The sequence below is a fragment of the Rhinolophus hipposideros genome, assembly GCF_964194185.1.
Source record: "Rhinolophus hipposideros genome assembly, chromosome: 8".
Taxonomy (NCBI): domain Eukaryota; kingdom Metazoa; phylum Chordata; class Mammalia; order Chiroptera; family Rhinolophidae; genus Rhinolophus; species Rhinolophus hipposideros.
Window position 1 is genome coordinate 11693805 of NC_138054.1, and position 19525 is coordinate 11713329.

Genomic DNA, 19525 nt, shown 5'->3' on the forward strand with positions numbered 1-19525 from the left:
GTGTGTGTGTATGTGTATATATATATATATATATATATATATATATATATATATATGCACCCTCTGTCCATATATCGTCAGTTGGTAATAAATGCCAAAAGAAAAATGAATCAGGAAAGGAGGTCAAAGATGGCCTCGTTGAGAAGACGGCCTTGAAGCAGAGACGTGGGGTGGTCCAAGAGGGAGCCTTGAGAGTGACTGGTGGAAGGCGGAGGTACAGGGGAGGAAGAGCAAACACGGAATCTCAGGTAGAGCATGCCAGGTGTGCTTAGCACCAGCACAGAGGACAGTGGCTGAAATGAATGAGCAAGGGTTCTTAAGGGTTATAAGTGAATGAGCAAGTGGCAGGCGGTAAGTTCAGGTTACAAGAGGCCAAACTCTGTGGAGTCCTGAATGCTATTGCTAGGATTCTGGCTTTTACTCCACATGAGATGAGAGGCCATTAGAGGGTTTTGAGCAAAGGAGACATGTTCTGCTTACCTTTAAAACAATTACCCTAGCTGTTGTGCTGCGAATATGCTGACAGGCAAAGATGAAGGCAGTGGAAACCAGTTATTGTTGCAACGACTCAGACAGGAAGATGGAGATGGCTTGGACCAGGATAGTAGTCGTGGAGGTGGTGGAAAGTAGTCAAATTTTATGAATAGTTTGAAGGGTGAGCAGACAGAATTGCTGGCAGATTGGACGTGCAGTATGAGAGACAGGGCAGTAGTGCCCAGAGCACTGAAGAATCGAATTGCCATGGATTCCGATGGGGAAGCCTTGGAGAGGATTAAGGAGTTGAGTGCTGACGTATTATATTGGTTGGGTTTATTACTCATCTCAGCAGACATATAAACTAGGCACTTGGATACCTAGGCCAGAGCTCAGGGGAGACGACGGACCAGTGTAACCCATAAAGACCTCTCCTACCTGTCCACTTCTAGAACTTCTCATCCGTAACTCTCATTTGATGTTACATGAATTGTCTCGTGGTGCCTAGTATGTTCTTGCTTTGTATTATTTAACTCTCATTTTCTTCAAATATATATATTTGTATGCTTTGTCTTCTTGTAAACAGTTTCACTCCCTTGTGGGGTAGGCCTACACCGTCGTATTTCGTTAGACTCCCATAGCACTTGGCAGAGTTTGGCTACTCAGTAGTCAGGCAGTAACTACCACTGTGCAAGTTCACTACCCCTGACTTTTGAAAACAAGCATGTTTTGACTATTTCTTGTTCTCGCCTTTGCAGGCCACTACGTACATGGCATTTGTATCTATGGAAACGGAGATTTAAAGTGGTTGATCAATTCGCCAAGCCTCTTTGCTAACAAATTTGAGCTTGCTACGTACCCCCTTACTGTGGAATGCCTAGAACTGAGACTCCGAGAAAGGACCCTGAATCAGAGTGAAACTGCAATACAGCCCAGTTGGTATTTTTGATCTACTGCAACTCATGACTGAAGGCACATAGCAGTTGGGAAGAAGAGCCTTTCTTGATGACAGAACTTTGCCTTGGATAACGGCTTCAGGACTGAGGTGCTGGCTTCAGGACCTGGCTACACTAGTGTATGTTAAAAAATCCACTGGACACTGTGAAGTATATTACCAGGAGGCTGCACAGAGCAATCCTAGCACTTTGGCCACTCTGGCCATTGCCTGATGCCCACCTCTCAGTGTGTTGTTCTGATCAATGATCAATTTCACTGTCAATTTCACTGTCGCCAGATCTTCGCGCTAGATACTCATCATATATAACTGTTCAAATGAAAAGGAGAACTATAGATAATGTGATTTAGGAAAAGGAGAACTGGGTTTCTTTGAAGAGAGACTCTCCTATAACAGATCTATAGCCATATATTCATGGACACCACTCTTCTTGGCTCAACCGCACAGACATGCAAGCAGCTTTCTGGGTAACGCATCAGTCTCCTTTAAAACTTGAGCTACTAGAAGTGAGAACTAGATCTTGTTCCTGAGTTTCAACACTAACCTTTTCAGTTTACTTGTCTGAAGTCTGTATAGAATACACAGGATGTGCTTTACGACAGCAGTCACTGCCTGCTGCTTCAGTAAAAAGGACCCCGGGGAAACAATGTTTCTCGATTATGTCTGATGTGCTCTGCTCCCACTTCCATCATTTTTCAATGAGAACACTGAAAAGTTCTCTCAGAAGGAAGGTATTCCTAGAAGAGGTGGTATTGCATGTATCTAGTCTCAAGTCTCTAACACCTCAGAATGGATCACTTTCCTCTTCTGTCACCACCCCAACCAAAGGTATCTTGCTTGCAAAATGGAGACCCAATTCTGTCCCGTGAGGCTTTTCACAACTCCATAATGCTCTCAAGTGGCTTGATAATGCCTGGTGCTGATAAAAATGCCTAGATTTTTAAGAGCTTTCAATTGTGGCCGAGCATCTCTGTCCTTACCCTTTGTCCATTCACTCATCCAAGTCATTCAGTATGCGTCAATAAATATTTCTTGAGTATCTGTTACACATGAGACACGTGCTGAGAAAAGCAGGAAAAGTAAGGCGGATTTTTGTACTCTCAAAATCTTGGTAATGATGTTATCATTGGAAAGGCTGCTCTAGAGAACCTTAGAGATTGGTTATACTTTAATACATTTACATGCAGGATTGTAGATTGTGATATCGGGGCAGGGATCTCAGTAATTACAAGTTGAGGTTAAAATCAGAGATTATCCTAGAGAGAGAAGGGAAGGAGGAGACAGAAGCTAAAGCCTGTTGTGTTCTAGGCATTCTGCTAGCTCACTACATTCAAACTTCACAATACTCGTGATCCTCATTATTATCCTCATTTTGCAAATGAAGTAAGTGAGACTAGAGAGTCTGTTACTAAGCATTAGGAAACAAGTTCTCTGTCTGACAATTGGCATTCTCCTACTGGTCTCAGTTCATTTCCTGAGGTGTAATATTAGAGAAGGTGAAATAAAGTCATAGTTAGCATACCTGAGAAGTTGGGTTTTAAGAATGGTCAGTGTTCATACTTAGAAAAAGTCCTGTCACCTCAGAAAAATGTGAAGTCTACTTTTGTATTCCTCTGATCCACTGAGTTCCTTAATATTTATTTATTCAAATGAAAAACAGTTACTATAACTAATGATGCATTTAATGAACACATTCTATTCTTTTTTTCTGTAATTGTGCCTGTTGAATGTTAATCATATTTAAAGGGAATGACTTTGAAATAAAGCTGGGTTTTTTCTGCTACTGAAAAAGATGGAACTGTAGAGCGGTGAAGGGCTCAGGAGTAGGGGACACACCATGAGCTCATGGCAGAGTCTAAAAATTGCCATTTTTCAACTTATTTGAATGACGCCACCTGTGAAGAAGAAATGTTTTACACTGGATCTTTCGCATGTAGAATGGGAAATCTTTTGGAATAGAAGATGTTTACATGTCCATTGCTGGTCATCCCTCCTATGTCTTAAATACTTTAATATTGGAAGAGTGTAGTGTTTGGGCTAGTGGGTTTTAGCTAGCCCATGGAGATGCCCTGAAACTACTGAATCTATCTTTGTTTTTCATGATGTTCCATGTTGTTTCCTTGGAAATAAATTAATATATTGTTTTCCACCTTTGGGGCTGTTGTGTATTTTTATTTGATGGTTGGTTTATATGCACTAAAGAGCACGTTTAACAAGATGATTCTCCTAGCATTAAAAAAAATACGAGTAAGCACATTAATAGATACACACATACCTGTTTTTAAAAAGTTCCATCCACTGAAAAATAACTAAACGTCCCCTTTTTTGGGATGTTGGGGAAAGTTTTGAGAATGATAGGAAAGAGAGTATAATGGAAGATCAGTTTTATTTAAATTGGGTGCAACTATTTTAAAAGTTGAGTTAGGAATAAATTATGTTTCTGTGTTTGCCTGTTTTATTCATTTTTTAAAAAAAATCAAGATACAACTTAGAAAAGTTAGTAACTCATGTTACTACGATCATAATTACTTGATTATCAAATGCCAACGTTTCCCAGAAGCCTTTCAGTGCTAAGTTTTGCTAAACAAATATTGTTCTTACTAGACAAATGGAAAGTGGTAGAAATACTAAGGGAAAAAACTCATTTAAAGGACATATTCTGCATCATTTAAAAAAGTATTTTAAAACTAAAGTGAAAAAGATTTTTTTTATTAAAGTTTATTGGGGTGACAATTGTTAGTCCAGTTACATAGATTTCAGGTGTACAATTCTGTGTTACATCATCTATAAATCCCATTGTGTGTTCACCACCCAGAGTCAGTTCTCCTTCCATCGAAAAACATTTCAAACCACAAATAATAATAAAAATATGATGAAAACAGAAAGAATATAGAGAATATAAAATAAAAAGTGAATTAATACAGAAGGCTATGGAATAAAAAGTGAACTCTCTCCAGAGGTGACCACTTATTTGGTGTATATTTCTAAGTGTCTTTTCAATGCGGTGATATATATGTGTGTATATATATATATACATATATATATATATACACACATATATATACACATATATACATACGTATATATGTATACATATATATACATATATAGCCCTGCTGTATATGTATACATATACATATATGTGTATATGTATATATAATATATGTATACATATATATGTACATATATATATATGTGTATATATATATATATATATATATATATATATATATATACTTATATCCTACAGCAGGGCTGTCTGATAGAATTTCTGCAATGATGAAAATGTTTTATACCTGTGTTGTCCAAAAATGATAACCACCTACTGAGCTTGAAATGTGACTAGTATGACTGAGGAAGTGTTACTTATTCATAATTTTATTTAGCTTTAACTAATTTAAATAGCCACGTGTGACTGGGACTGCCCTATAGCACAGTTCTACGGGTATACATCAGTTATGTATATGTGCTTGGGTGCACAGGAGAAATACAAACACACTGACTTTTAAAAAAATTTGTTGATCATACAGGTATATAATAGAAATTACATATTTTTGCAACTTGCTTTTCTGGGCCATTTGAAAACAAACTCTTAACTTTAGAATAGCTTTAGTTTTACAGAAAAATTTCAGGTACTACCAAGTGTAGTACCATACACTCCACACTCCGTTTCCACTATAATCAGCATGTTACACTAGTATGGTACATTTGTTATAATCAGTGATCCAACATTGATACATTATCATTATTATTTAATATTCATCCTTCATTTAGATTTCCTTAATTTTTACTTACTTCCCCCACTTCTCCCCCAGGATCCCATCCAAGATACCACATTACATTTAGTCACCGACCGTATCTCCACAGGCTTCTCTGGGCTATGACTTGCTCAGACTTTCCTTGTTTTTGATAGCCTTGACAATTATGAGGGGTACTTGTTGGGTATTTTGGAAAGTGCTCCCCAATTGGTTTTGTCTGATGTTTTTCTCAAGACCAGACTGGATTTTGTGGTTTGGAGGTGGAAAACCACAGAGGGAAAGGGCCATTTTCATCACATATCAAAGGTACTCATACAGACGTACTACCAGCATGCCTTCCACAGTTGACGCTGACCTTGATCACCTGTCTTAGGTAGTGTTTGTCAGGATTTTCCACTGTGAAGTGGCTCTTTTTTTACTTTTCCATACAGTACTTTTTAGAAGAAAGTCACTATTCACAACTCATACATAAGGAGTGAGGACTTATGCTCCCCTCCTTTAGAGCATCTACATAAATTACCGGAAATTCTTTTTTACAGGAGATTTGTTTCTTTTCTCCAATGTATTTATTTATTCAATCATTTATTTGTATCAATATGGACTCATGGCTATTTATTTTATACTCTGGGTTATAATCCATTTTTTCCCCTCAAAGGGTTCCAGCTTTGGCCTTGGGTATCTCTTTCAGTTGGCTACTGAGTCTCTTTGGCATACTCTCATCGTTGTGGGGGGTTTTGAACACTTTCTTATTTCCTGGCATTACAAAATGCTCCACTTGAGCATCTCTTGCTGTCTCTTATTCAGTTTCGAGGACAAATGGCAGTAGCCATGGCCTGAGAAGTACATGGTGATCAGAGGCTCAGACCCTCAGATGAGGGTCTGGGTCACCCTACCAAGTAAACCATCTGGGCTAGCAGAGGTGCTAGTGAAGGATAAGGGGACTCTGAAATGGGAAAGAGAAGAAGGGGACACTGGGTATCAGTTATGACTTCAAGACCACCTGCAATGGTAGAAGCTGTAGGTCATTCCACTAATCTTCCTTTCATAAACTGTCTTCAAGGAAACTCGATCCCAGATCTTGGAGGAGGTGTTTCCTAAACTTAAAGGAAAAAAATGGAAGCTGCTCAAGTGGGGGCTGCACTGCACAAATGGGATCTCTCCAGGACTCGAGCCATCAGCCTTCTGTAAGACTCAACCTCAGACTCAACCAAGGTCACATCCCATCTCGGGTCAGCCTGCTCCCAATGCCTGAATGATTTGGGGCTATAAAGGCAATGTCCTCACTTTAAGTTGGGCACATCGCAGCTTATGAGCTCTCTGCAGGGTAGGCTGAGGCATTTTCATGATTGCATGGCAGCACAACTCTACTCAATGCTGATTCCTTCTCTTCCCACAGAATTATTGAATCTGAAGTGCTTCCTTGCACATTAGTCTCCATTTTAGAGCCTGATTTCTGGAGAACCTTACCTGTAACATGTTTCCCACCCAAAGATGATACAAAAATTTACCTATATTTTCTTCTTTAACTTTCATAGTTTCTTCCCGCCTATGTTTAATTTTTTAGCATTCACACCATCTATCACTTATTTTGTCATACGATTTCAGGTAGGGAGCTAAATTTTTAATTCTGTCACGGAAAGCCAATTATCCCAATACCATGTTTTCTTTATTGATTTGAAATGCCAACACGATCATGTTCTAGATTTACATATATTTATGCATCTTTTTCCAGACTCTATTCTGTACTATTGATCTTTTGATCTATTCATGTGCCAAAACCGTATTTTAAAAATTACTATAGATCTCTGATATGTGGCAAGACAAAGACTCTCTTGCTGTTCTTTTTCAACATTTTCTTGACTATTTTTGCTCATTTAATTTTAGACAAATGTTAGAAACAGCTTATTAAATTCTTTGAAAAATCCCATTGGAATTTTATGGAATTTGTACAGAATTCATATTGATTAATTTTAGGGTAATTAAGCCTTGACAATGTCGAGCTGTCAATATGTCTATTTATTCAGGTCCTCTTTTATATACTTCACTAATGTAGTTTTTCTTATGTAAGTCTTGCACATGTTATGTTTCTTGTCATGTATGTTATAGATTTCTTTGTGCTTATTGGGAATGGGATTTGTAAAGACTATTTTTATTTTACTATTGATAGTGTAAAGGGAAACAATTGGTTTTGATCCTGTATGTGGTTTTTATGAAACTTTTTTATGATTTTTAATAGTTTCTCAATGTATTACATCTCACGTTTTCTGGGACTTATCTATAAATAAGTTTTGCCTTTTCCTTCTCAATATTTACTCATTTTATTTCTTTTTCCTGTTTTCTTACATTGGCATAAATTTGCAATACAATTTTAAATGGTGGCAATGATAGCAGCTATCCTTGAGTTGTTCCCAACATTATGGGGCCTGTTAAACTCTTCTGCATGGTGTTGGAAGTTTGATGTAGGTTTCTGGTAAATACCTCTTATTGAGTTAAGAATCAGAATACCAGAAAATAAATATACATCAAAATATATCATGATTCTATTTTTTAAAAATCCATTGTTATCTCTTGTTTGTTGCTTGATGGAATTGTGGGTGATTTGGGTTTTTAAATTTTTTCTTTGCACATGTTACTTCAGAAAGTGAGAGGAAAAGGTCACAACTCCTAATCTTTTTAAACACTAGGAATGCAGCTTAGTAGTCTCTATCAAGTGGGAAACTGGAGCAGGGATCCATTTAAACAGACTTGGCAAACAGCTGGGAGTTTGGAAAGATGAATGCCTGAGGAGAATGTTCCCCTTGTAACTACCCCCTCTTCTGCTCAGGATGGCTTAGGGATTTAGTGGTCAGGTCAACGGGAAAGACACTAGAGGTCAACCTCCCAAGGCCAAGTTCTGACCGTGGATAGAAGACTAACAGTGATGGCTCTGAGAGGAGGAGGGTCAGAGGCGAAGCTGACTATGTTCGCTTTTCCACAAGGAACACCTACAAGCTTTGAAAGTGATGGGCATCCATGGTGGAAGATTAACCTTGACCAGTCCTGTTTTAAGCCCAGGAAGCCTGACATACCTCTTGGGAAAGATCCTGGGGGCTGTATTAGATGGGTGTATTAGAATAATCTGATAGTAAAAGATTCTTAAGAAAAGAAGACAAAATTCATAAACTGATGGCCAGCATCAAGTGTCAAACTACAGAAGTGAATCTCAGGCATAATGTGACCAGGAATTGAGGATATTAGGAGAAAGAGTTGAAAAAGTTAGTGCAAGATTAGAGTGAATTATTTATGAACTTCAAGCCATTATTTCAGTTAAAGTGAATTATTAGTGAAATTCAGACCATCAGTGGTACACAGCAAAAATATAGGGTTCTAGAGGGCTTTCTAAAAGAGTTTTATTTTGAAATAACTTTAGACTTAGCGAAAAGTTACAAAACCATTAGAGAGTTCTTATAGATCTTTCACCCAGCTTCTCCTAATGTTAACATCTTACCTAACCAAAGTTCAATGATCAAAATCAGTTTTGTTAGAACAATGAAGAGTAGTATGAGAAGAAGCTGGAATGAAAGATGAGAGTCTGTGGAGCTCCACAAAGAAGTCAAGGGAGGAAAATATGACTGGCAATTTCCAACCTGTATCAGTAGAAGCTGAAGAGTGACAGCCGGCTGTTGGTGAACCTCAGGGAAGGGGACCAGATGACAAAGATCTATGAAAGATGATGAAGCTTCCCATCCACAAAAGATGCCACAAGACAATAAAAGAGTTGGATTTTAGAAGAAGATACCAATTCCTTCATTACTCCCGAAACTGCCACCAGTCAACCTGCTTCACTGAGACATCGTGAGGGCCTGGGGCCAGCAATTACAGCTGTGCCCCAAAGGCTTGAAATTGGAAGCATATAGAAGACTGTGAATATGCTTACCCTAATCAAAAGGACATTCCTGTCCCAACAAAGAAGGCCAAGATCTTGATAAAATTACACAGAAAATTAAAGATGGAAAAGGAGGAAATGACTCTGGAAAATTCTGATATTCTTGAAGTGACTGCTCCCCCTGAGGAGGGGACACCTGCTCTTGAAAGGTCTGCTGTTCTCCTTGAGGGAGTGGACAACGTCATTGTGACAACTCCCGCCCCAGATGCTGTGTTTACTTCCTGGACCAGAATTGCAGCCTGGGCTGGGAACATGGAGGCAGTGGAATCACCACAAGAGGCCTCTGGTGTCAGGTGGTGTGTGGTCCACGGCGAGGTCTCCCTGCAGACAGAGGGCTGGGTCCAGCTAGTCTTATGCTGGGCCAACCTGGGTTTCTGGAATACAAGGGAGAGTGTGCACACTCTTCTTGCTACCTGCCTGCAACTTTCCACCCCTGCACCTGGAGGACAATATGTTGTGCCCCAGATGTGTTCATACGAATAAGGTGGTCATGAAAAGCCTCCAATGAAAAAGGGTACACTTATGATTATAATTAATGGTAGAAAGGTGACTAAAATCGACGCCATGGTGTCACTGACTGCTGAACTCCAGGCTGCTCCACACCCTGCATGCTTCCTGCTTAGAGAGGGCACACAGACTGGTGGGGTGCAGATGTTACCCTCAAACCCCCAGCATGCCTGCTGCTTTGTCTGTTGGGATACAGAATCTTATGTTTTATAGTGGAAAAACATTTCACAAATTATCATTCCTTATAATTAATAAGAGGAAAAAGTCAATACCATTAAATGATTACCCTTCTGAAATAGAATTGACTTCAGCAGCTCTTTTAAAGTGGGAACCTGAGCCAAGCATTGAGAAGAACAGGTTAAGTGAAGAAATAATAGTATGCTCCCATATTGGATTCCACATCTCAGAATTTTCACTCCTTTGGGGGGCTTCTACCTTCCAATTTTAAGTTCAATGAGTTCAGGCTCTTGACTGTTGTAAGCCAAAGGGAACACTGTTATTCTCTCCACTCCCCAAAATACATTCTTAATGTACGACACAACATTTTTTGAAGTTTTCTTAACCTGAGATTTCCATGATGTGTCTCTGGGATAAAAACACAGAGCACTTCACCAGTGTCATTTCCACTTGTAACTATTTTGTATATATTTACTGATTAAAAATGTTCAAGGTTACTTTGGAATCATAGATACATAATATGTTTAAAATGTATATATAAAATAATGCATCTGTTGTACTTAGGAAACTATGTGTTGTATGCAAATTAATGTTCTTAATAGGATTAAGCCAAAAGGGATGATTATTAGTGGTTGAAATTTTTCTGTGTAATAAATAATACTGTCATGCAGGGACTCAGGCGGGTCTCTTCTGGGGTCTCTAGTCCTGCTCCTGACACAAGAATGCAGGATATGGTGAGGCCAAAAAGGAACACCCACGGAGTCATAGATAGGGGAGTCATACTACTATATTCTTGCTGGCGGCTGGGTTGGAGACACAGGAAGCAGGAGCCACACTATCCACAACCTGCCGTCCACTTCTCTGCAATCCTCAACCCACACTCCACCGTGCTAACTGCAATCCGCGCTTGCCATCCACCATCTTCTTGCTAGCCTGCACTTGCTGCTAGCGTAGCCACGGCAGTTATATTAGTGGCCAATTACAGCTGAAGGCCAACTAGCCATAGCTGATGGCCATCCAATCACAGTTGATGGCCATTTACTACCTGAGCCAGCACCTTTCCACGTGAGGCCGAGAGCCTGGAAACTGTACTCCTGGCTCTGTCCCCACAAATATATACATTTTATTCTTTAAAAAAAACCACAACATTTTTGTTTGGTTTTTATTTCTGTGCTGGCTGTTTGTTGAGAGTTGGGGTCAGGGGTCTTTCACTTTTGTCCATGACAAACCAGATGGGTAAGATAAGTCCTAATAACATATAGTGCCATCATATCAGACCAAATGACAGCAAGGGACTGGTCTCAAATGATACTTTCTGATGAAAACTGTACTACAGTAAGGAAAATTCTGTACATTCTCTATTTTGGTCTGCAGGAATGAGAAAAAAAAAGAAAAGGGATAAGAGAGGAGAGCAGATTCGTAGTTGTATCACTAAGAAAATCGTGGAGGAAAAGCAGGTGTATGACAGTTAAAATGTGTCTTGCATTTTACAGATCACTGGTTGGAAAACTAATTTAGATGCATATTCTCACGATTTTACTAAATAAATTTAATGGGTCATGAAGAGCTAGGAGGAAAAGCACTGATTACTGCCATGTCTAAATATTTAAACTCCGGTGCTTAACACCTTTGGTGATCCCCTTCCACATACCTCTGAGCAGGTGAGGCATGGTAATTACACGATTAGCAGTCACATGGTGGCTTTCACAGGTGACTTAGTCGGAAGTACTTGAATGAGATTTTCCAATGGCACCATTGTATCAGAGATTAGCCAGTGGAAGAAGAATGGTTTAAAGAGTGACCACAGTAATAGCTTGAGATTCTTTGGGGATAACAGTTACAAAAAGCAACAGAGTGACTTAAATACACTATGGCTGATAGAGAAATATTTGAAAATGTAAAACGTTTACTAAAACCCTGATGTTGTAGTCATTGCCATACGTGGAAATTTTCCTATCTGGATATCTGATCAAGAAACTCTTCTGAGGAATGGTGGGAATCTGGGCAGATGTCATTTGAGAAACTTCCACAAATATGAAATGGGGTAAAGAAATGTGTTTTCATAGGATATTTGAGCAGAAAGGTTCCATTCATTCATTTGTATATTTAACAAACAAACCGACAGGTTCAGGTCTTGGGTATACAGCTATGCTTCAAGACTGGTCTTTCATAGGCTAGCTGAAGGGATAGAAAAATTACAAAAATATACCAACAATCAAGATCAGTTCAGATAGTTTGATTAAATGCTGTGAAGAAAATAAAATAGGGAGAGGTGATAGAGGTAAACAGGTTTGGAGGCAGAGGGGCTCCTTCAGATTAGGCAGCCCGGCAAACCTCTCTGCAGAGGTGACATTTTGAAACTACAGTTTGCTCTCTGCAACTCATCACAAAGGCTGTAGCTGGATGTTAGGACTCGCCTTTACCAATGTACTCCTGGGCTTTGTTCATAATTCAGCTCCTGGGAGAAAAAGCTGGTGCCAGAGCTTGGGAATGGAAAGTATCAGATGAGTCATACATGCATATATGGAGGAGAAGAAAAAGCTCTTACAGTAAAAGGCCAACTGATCAGTGCAGAAGGAATGATGGAGTTAGGAAATCATTAATGGTTGCTAAAACTAGTGGGTGAAAATTTGATGAGGAACAGAATATTTACGTAGTTTCAAAATATTTCCCCAGATTACTTGCTAATTATAAACACACAATTGTAACTTTACAGTATGGAAAAAGCCTAAAGACATTTTGTAATCAAGTGATCAAAGTTACATCACCAACACTTGAACCAACTGACTCATGTCCTCCTGATGCGAAGCTCGCAGTATCTCTTTACTGGCATCCCTGCTCACATGGCACAAACTGAACTGGCAGTCATGAGAAAACATCAAACAAACTCAACTTGATTAACATTGTACAAAATAACTGTCCTGTAGCCTTCAAAGCTATCAAAATTAAGTAAGACTGGAGAATTGTTTTAGATTAAAGAAGATTAATAAGAAATGGAAATCAATGCATGCATGATGCTGGACTAGACCCTAAATTGGAGGCATACAGAAAAGCTATAAAGGACAGTACTGGAACAAAAGGAAAAAACAGACCACAGACTATGGATTAGATAATACTATTGAGTCAATGGAAAATTTCATGATTATATAAGAAAGTGTTTTTGTACTTCGGAAGTTCCAAAGTGTTTAGAGTGTAAGGTACTATGATGTCTCCAACATACTCTCAAATGTTTCAAAAATTGTATACACACACCACACACAAACACACACACATCAAACAAACACCACACGCACACCACACACACACATATATCACACAAACATCGCACACACACCACACACACACATCACACACACACATCACACAAACATCACACACACACACATCACATATAGACACACCACACACACACACACACACACATACACACTGAGGTAAAGCAAATGGTACGCATGCAAACAATTAATGGATCTGGGTAAATGGTATAAAGGAGTTCCTTGTACTATTTATTATTTTATTTTTTCTGTAAATATGAAATTATATCAATGTGAAAAGTTACTTAAAAAAATATCAACCAACTAACCAAACAAACATGCACAACCCAAACCTCAGTCAGTTAAGCTTCTTCATCTGTGTGTGGCTGAACCCTCATTCCTGAAGGAACTCTGAGCTGCATGGCACAGCCGTACAAGGTGGAGCCAAGCTCCTATAACATGGACCCTGGATAAGGCAGGAGCGGAAGCCAAGTTCCAAGCGTAATCCTCTCTGCTCTCGGAGTGCAGACAAAACCTAATTTATCCTTCATAATCAGTGCTTATCCATCTAGCCAATCTTTCTTTTTGCTGATTTTCCCAGCCGCATTAAACATCCAAAACAGCTGAGTATTTTTCTCAATGGAATTGTTTTTATATTTTTCAATAGAAAAAACATATCACAGTTCTTAACAGTAATCAATGGAAACTGATTCTGGATGATTTATTAAAAGATACTACAGAGCTGACTTATCCTTTTGGCAATTCAGACTGACCCCTGTCCTGAAGACAACTAAGAAAGCTGGATGAAATATAAAAATACCCTCCCTGACAGCATCAAAGAGCTGGCAAGATAGTGGGGAATTACTCAGACAAGATATCAGAGAAATAGAAATCGAGAGATTTCCAGTCCGGGGAAAACAGCTGAGAGGCTGATCAGTGCCTTTGGCAGTCTGACTGGGCTAGGGTAGAGCTCTGAACACTTTTCCTTAAAAGTCCAGATAAGCATTTTAGGGTTGCACACTATAGATTCTGGTTTTCTGATGTAACTTTACAACTCTGCCCCTGTGGTGCAAAAGCAGTTAGAGTAGAGATATTTGCACACCCATGTTAATAGCAGCACTATTCATAATACTCAAAGAGGTGGAAACAACCCAAATGTCCATTGGCAGATAACTGGATACACAAAATGTGGTATATACATATAATGGAATATTATTCAGCCTTAAAACGGAAGGAAATTCATGTACGACATAGGTGAATCTTGAGGACATCATGCCAAGTGAAATAAGCCAGTCACAAAAGGACAAATATTATATGATTCCACTTATATGAGGTACCTAAAGTAGGCTAATTCTTTTTTTTTTTTTATGAATTAATGCTCTGTATTTTTCAGTTGCTTCAGTTTATCAGTCATTTTATTAATTTCTTCGAAGTTTGGTAATGAGAACACTTACAAATCAATTTGCAGCAAAACAAATGGCTCGGTGTGAGGTCGGGGTGGTGGTGGATGGGGGGAGGGGGGTTCACGGTGTGAGGGATGTAAAAATAAAATAAAATAAAATAAAATAAAATAAAATAAAATAAAATAAAATAAAAAACTTTATCATAGACTAACACCAATCCTCAAGCTACCCCTGCCAAGAAAGACTCACGAAGTAGGCTAATTCTTAGAGATAGTAGAATGGTGGCTACTTGGGGCTGGGGATGGGGAAAAGGTAAGTTGTTCTTTCAACAGGTATAGTTTCAGACCTGTCAGATGAAAAAATTCTGGAGATCTGTTTCACAACAATGTAAATATACTTAACACTATGGAACTGTACACTTAAAAATGGTTAAGATGGTAAGTTTTATGTTTGTGTTTCTAATCACAATACAAAATATATGCAACCATAACAAAAAAGAGTATCAATGAGGTTGTTAATGGAGTTAGTGATCAGCATCTTCTGGTCAAAACAAAGCTTTGAGAATCAACAAAATATTCAAAAAGGTTTTTAAAGAAGCAGTCATAGAAAATACATATTGCTTATAAGTGTAGTATTGCTTATAAGTGTAGCTTATAAGTGTAGTATTTCAGTAACACTTCATGTACAAAAAACAGACAGTCAGCCTGTGAGTCATAGTTTGCCAAACCCTGGGCTGGGGGATGAAAGTCAGAGTCCAAAGCAGGTGGTTATGGAGGCCTTGAAGTCACCCAAGCTTACCCATGACCTTGTTTGTGCATGTCCAGTGTCTGCCTCCTAGAAATAACTCAGTAAATGTGTTGTTGTCATTGCCATCATCAATATCACGGAAGGATCAGAAGGCACACAAAGGGGATAAAAATGGCTGCAAATGAAAAGGATAGGAAGAGAGCAGAACTTATAATAATATGATCAAAATAATATTCCTATGTGATTCTCGAGGTCATCAAAAAGCATATATCATTTTTAATATAGCTTATTAAAGAAGACAGAGAGCATGTTGATTTTTAACAAAAGAGAGTTGGAAGTGTGCTTCAATTATCTAGGAAATTCAGTAATGAGTAATAAATGAGGATATGTGAAATTACTTGTGAATGCAATCATTGGAAAATGTATGAATATTCAAAAGTATTAATATATATGCATAATATATCATAATGTTAAAACTTAGTCCTCAATCCTCCAAAATCCACAGCAGGTTATGGAGAGATTTTGCTATTCAAAGTTTCCAGGGACCCTGCAAAGCTAAATGAATGAGTCAGGCTATTCAAATTTTCATTAGAAGAATCTGCTGAGTGTCCAAACGTGCCAGGTATTATGCTGAACATTTTAGATAAAAACCCTTGAGACCCAGCCTTGCCCACTGGCATACTCTAACTCAAAAGAACAGAAACATGGAAGGATCCTCTCACTTAAAAGTTTGGAAGAGGTAACATAGATGGAAAATTGCTAAAATATATCCAGGTGGGCATACTCAGGGAGCAGTTAGCCAAAAAGGAGAAGAAGATACAGAAGGGTATGTAACTGAACACAATTATGACAAATTAGCTGATTCAGCAATAGAAACAGGAAATGAAAATTAAGCTTCTACTCTATTTCCCCCAGTTAGAGCCAGATAAAATAGAAAGGGAAGATGTGTGATGCTGTGTGGCCTTGGTACCTCAGCCTGTACGAGGGCATGTTGACCAAAAGAGCTATTTCCTAGCAAATTAGAGCTAGGAAAGTGAGTTTGGCAACTTATAGAGCGGCCAAATTTAGAGACTTCTAGAGAAGTGAAATATTTTAGGAGTTATTATTATTATTTTTTTAACCCTCTAAGAAAGATTCCATCCCTCCACCCCTAGCCTAAGGTGTCAAAAACAAAAAGTTTTGGAGATGCTGTCTTTGTATCATTACTGCTTAAACTACAATCATGGTCACAATATACCGTACAACCAAACAGTGGTCAAAGGGAGGATGTTGATGGTGAAGGTCAAGCTCTTTCCCTCCCACAAGCCTGTAATGCAGCCCTAAATGGGAAGACAATGCTTATGTTGCTAAGTGCACCATCCACAGTGTTTGGAATAGATCCTTCCCCTCCTTGTGTGATGGAGAGCCACTATGTCACAATTCCTTTGTCTAGAGAAGAAGCTGCTTTCCCTTAGGCCTATGTAATAACCATCAATCAAGATATTTGATATGTTTGAAAGGCTCTTACAAGCTATTTACATGCTTCAAAATGTCAACAGTATTCACATAGATAAGAAGACCACAAATGAGTTTAAAATTGTCATGGAGAAATTTTTTAAAATTTGTTTTTCAGTGACAGTTGACATGAGATATTATATTAGTTTCAGGTTTACAACATAGTGGTTAAACATTGATATACCTTACGATGTGCTCACCCCAGTAAGTCTACTACCCATCTGACACCAATCATGGGACAATTATTGAACTGTATCCCAAATACTTTTAAATCCTCAAAGTGTGAGTATATTACTCATGGGGGACTATCCAGACTCCAAGCTGGCCTGGCCTGCATGAGAGATCGTCTAGCTTTAGATGTTCAATGGAGATACATCATTAAAATGTGTGGCCATGATTTCCCCCTAAAAACAAATTAGGGGATAGTGCAGTATTTTAAAACATTGAATGGGAAAAACATTACTTCTCACTTAGTGTCCACTTTGAAATTTACTGAAAGGATCAAATATGCCGTAGAGAGCAGAGAACCAAAACATACACTTTTGTCCAAAAAAGATGTAAAAAGAAGAGCCCACTGCCAAATCAACTCAAAATCCATTTTGTTTCAGCTTATGTTGCCCTTACAAGGGAATTTGTCCATTTTGCTCTTTTTAAATAAAATAGCTATTGAGTTACTCCAGTGGTCCCCATATACCTACAGTCCCCATAAACTTATCTGAATTACACTTAAGATTCCAGGTGAGTGTGGTTTCCATTCTTTTATTATTAATTTTTATTTTTTAATCAAGGCAATATATCATTATAGTTTTAAAATCAATATTAAAAGGCTTATTATAATGAAGAATTGAGGGCCGTGCCTCTCCCCACATGCAGTCCCAGTTACCAAAGGCAACTGTTAACCATATTTTTAGCTGTTTTTCCTGTTGTTTACCTCTATGTAAATAATATTTATACCACCATTTCTTTCTTCTTTCCTTCCTTCCTTCCTTCCTTCCTTCCTTCCTTCCTTCCTTCCTTCCTTCCTTCCTTCCTTCCTTTCTTTTTTTCTTTCTTTCTTTTTTTAATTTTGGCAAACATTTCTCTTTTTATTTATTAATTTTTTCAAAACTTTTATTTATTTGTGTTTTTCCAGGACCCATCAGCTCCAAGTCAAGTAGTTGTTTCAATCTAGTTATGGAGGGCACAGTTCACAGTGGCCCATGCGGGAATTGAACTGGCAACTTTGTTGTTAAGAACACTGTGCTCTAACCAATTGAGCTAACCAGCCGCCCCTATACTACCATTTCTTGACATATCAAATTTTAATAATAAGTATCAATGTCCTATTATAATTGTTGAGAATTAGGATTTCATCCTTTACCCACAAACTTTTCTTCACTCATCCTTTTAATACCATGATTTTAAGTCAATAGTCAACATTTATATTATAACTATGAAGCTATAATTTACAGCTGACAAGCACTCTACTACAATTACATTTACTTTCTCCTAAACATTTTATTTTTCCTGAGGTTAACAATTGCCTCAGTTTTCTTTATATATATATATATATATATATATATATATGTATATATATATATATATATATATATATATACACACATACACACATATATATACACATATATATACAGATATATAATATTTTCAAAATGTTTAATCTATCAAGTAAATATGATTATCTTTCAAGTGTTGAACTCTTTACCAGCTCCTTTTCTCTTCCAATTAAGATATTTCTCCCCTTAAGCCTGTTGTCAAGCTCTTAGCCTAGGAATACTCTTCCCCACTCCAATGTTAGCCTATATTCCATAGAATCTATGTTTTTATATTTTAAAGATACATCCCAAAATATTTAACAATTAAATAATATGCAGCACACATTTGTTTCAAAATAATCTGAAAGTGGAAAGTGAATCATGATTGGTTTTCTTTTTATATAAAAATTAATTATTTTATGTGCATTTTATGTGTTTGAAATTTTCTAAAGTAAAAAGATTTAAATTTTAATGCCAGATATTTTACTGTTTTTGCAGTTGCTGTAAATGAGATTGTATTTTCAGTTATGTTGTGTGTTTTACTTATGAAGTCTATTAATTGTTATATATGATTTTTTGAACCCAGCCATGTTACTAAATTTTTTCATTTAACAGTTTTTAGTTGATTCTCTTGGATTTTCCATTTGTTCAATCATAATCTGCAAGTAAATGATAAATTTACCAAATTGCCAATTATGTTAATTTCTTTATCTTATCTAAGTTAACAACTATCTCCAGAATAATATAAAAATAATAGTATTCATAAGAGAATTACCACGTTGCTAACTTTTATAAGAAATATTCTAGGTGTGTGTTTGGTGATTTCATAATTGTTAGTGAAAGAGGTAGCTTTCTTTCACTACTTTTTCCATAGTAATGTCTATTTAGGTTTTTCATTCTTTCTGGAATATACATGGCATCCTATACTAGAGAACTCCATTTTTTCAAGATTTTGTCTCTGAAAGCCACGACAAATTTCAATTGGACTAGACACTTCTACTTGATGAGGTATGTGGCGAAACCAGTTAATTCTATGGACAATGAGCCAATTGCCAAACATCCTTTGCTATGAAATGAGTTTCTTGATTTGAACAATCAAAATGAGTTCCTCTATCTTTGTATGACATGATAGATAAGTTACGCTGAGTCTCATGGATTATGCTGCCAGCACAAGCATCATGGGCAGAGAAGGCAAATCCATATTTCACATTCAAAATGTGTGTCTGTTCCGTGAGAGCAAATCTCTGCTCCTTCAATGATGAAAGAGATCCAATGTAATCAATCTAGCATGGAATG

The 19525-nt window shown here is 37.6% G+C and overlaps 1 protein-coding gene and 2 pseudogenes across 8 annotated transcripts in view; all 3 read left to right on the forward strand.

The window, feature by feature from the left end:
- Positions 1-3578, forward strand: part of GCNT2 (glucosaminyl (N-acetyl) transferase 2 (I blood group)) — an 86338-nt gene extending 82760 nt beyond the window's left edge. For all 6 annotated transcript variants that reach the window (XM_081057482.1, XM_081057483.1, XM_081057486.1 and 3 more), the window contains one exon: positions 1233-3578. In XM_081057482.1, coding sequence (XP_080913608.1) covers positions 1233-1423 — 191 coding nt within the window. In that variant the 3' untranslated portion in view covers positions 1424-3578. The remainder of the gene's footprint in view (positions 1-1232) is intronic.
- A 2614-nt stretch (positions 3579-6192) lies between these two features.
- LOC308500955 (developmental pluripotency-associated protein 4-like) lies at positions 6193-9620 on the forward strand (annotated as a pseudogene). Its single transcript has 2 exons — positions 6193-6204; positions 8956-9620. The product of its transcript is annotated as a developmental pluripotency-associated protein 4-like (transcript).
- A 5134-nt stretch (positions 9621-14754) lies between these two features.
- LOC308500956 (beta-1,3-galactosyl-O-glycosyl-glycoprotein beta-1,6-N-acetylglucosaminyltransferase 6-like) lies at positions 14755-17413 on the forward strand (annotated as a pseudogene). Its single transcript has 3 exons — positions 14755-14765; positions 16453-16778; positions 16904-17413. The product of its transcript is annotated as a beta-1,3-galactosyl-O-glycosyl-glycoprotein beta-1,6-N-acetylglucosaminyltransferase 6-like (transcript).
- Positions 17414-19525: the final 2112 nt, after the last annotated feature.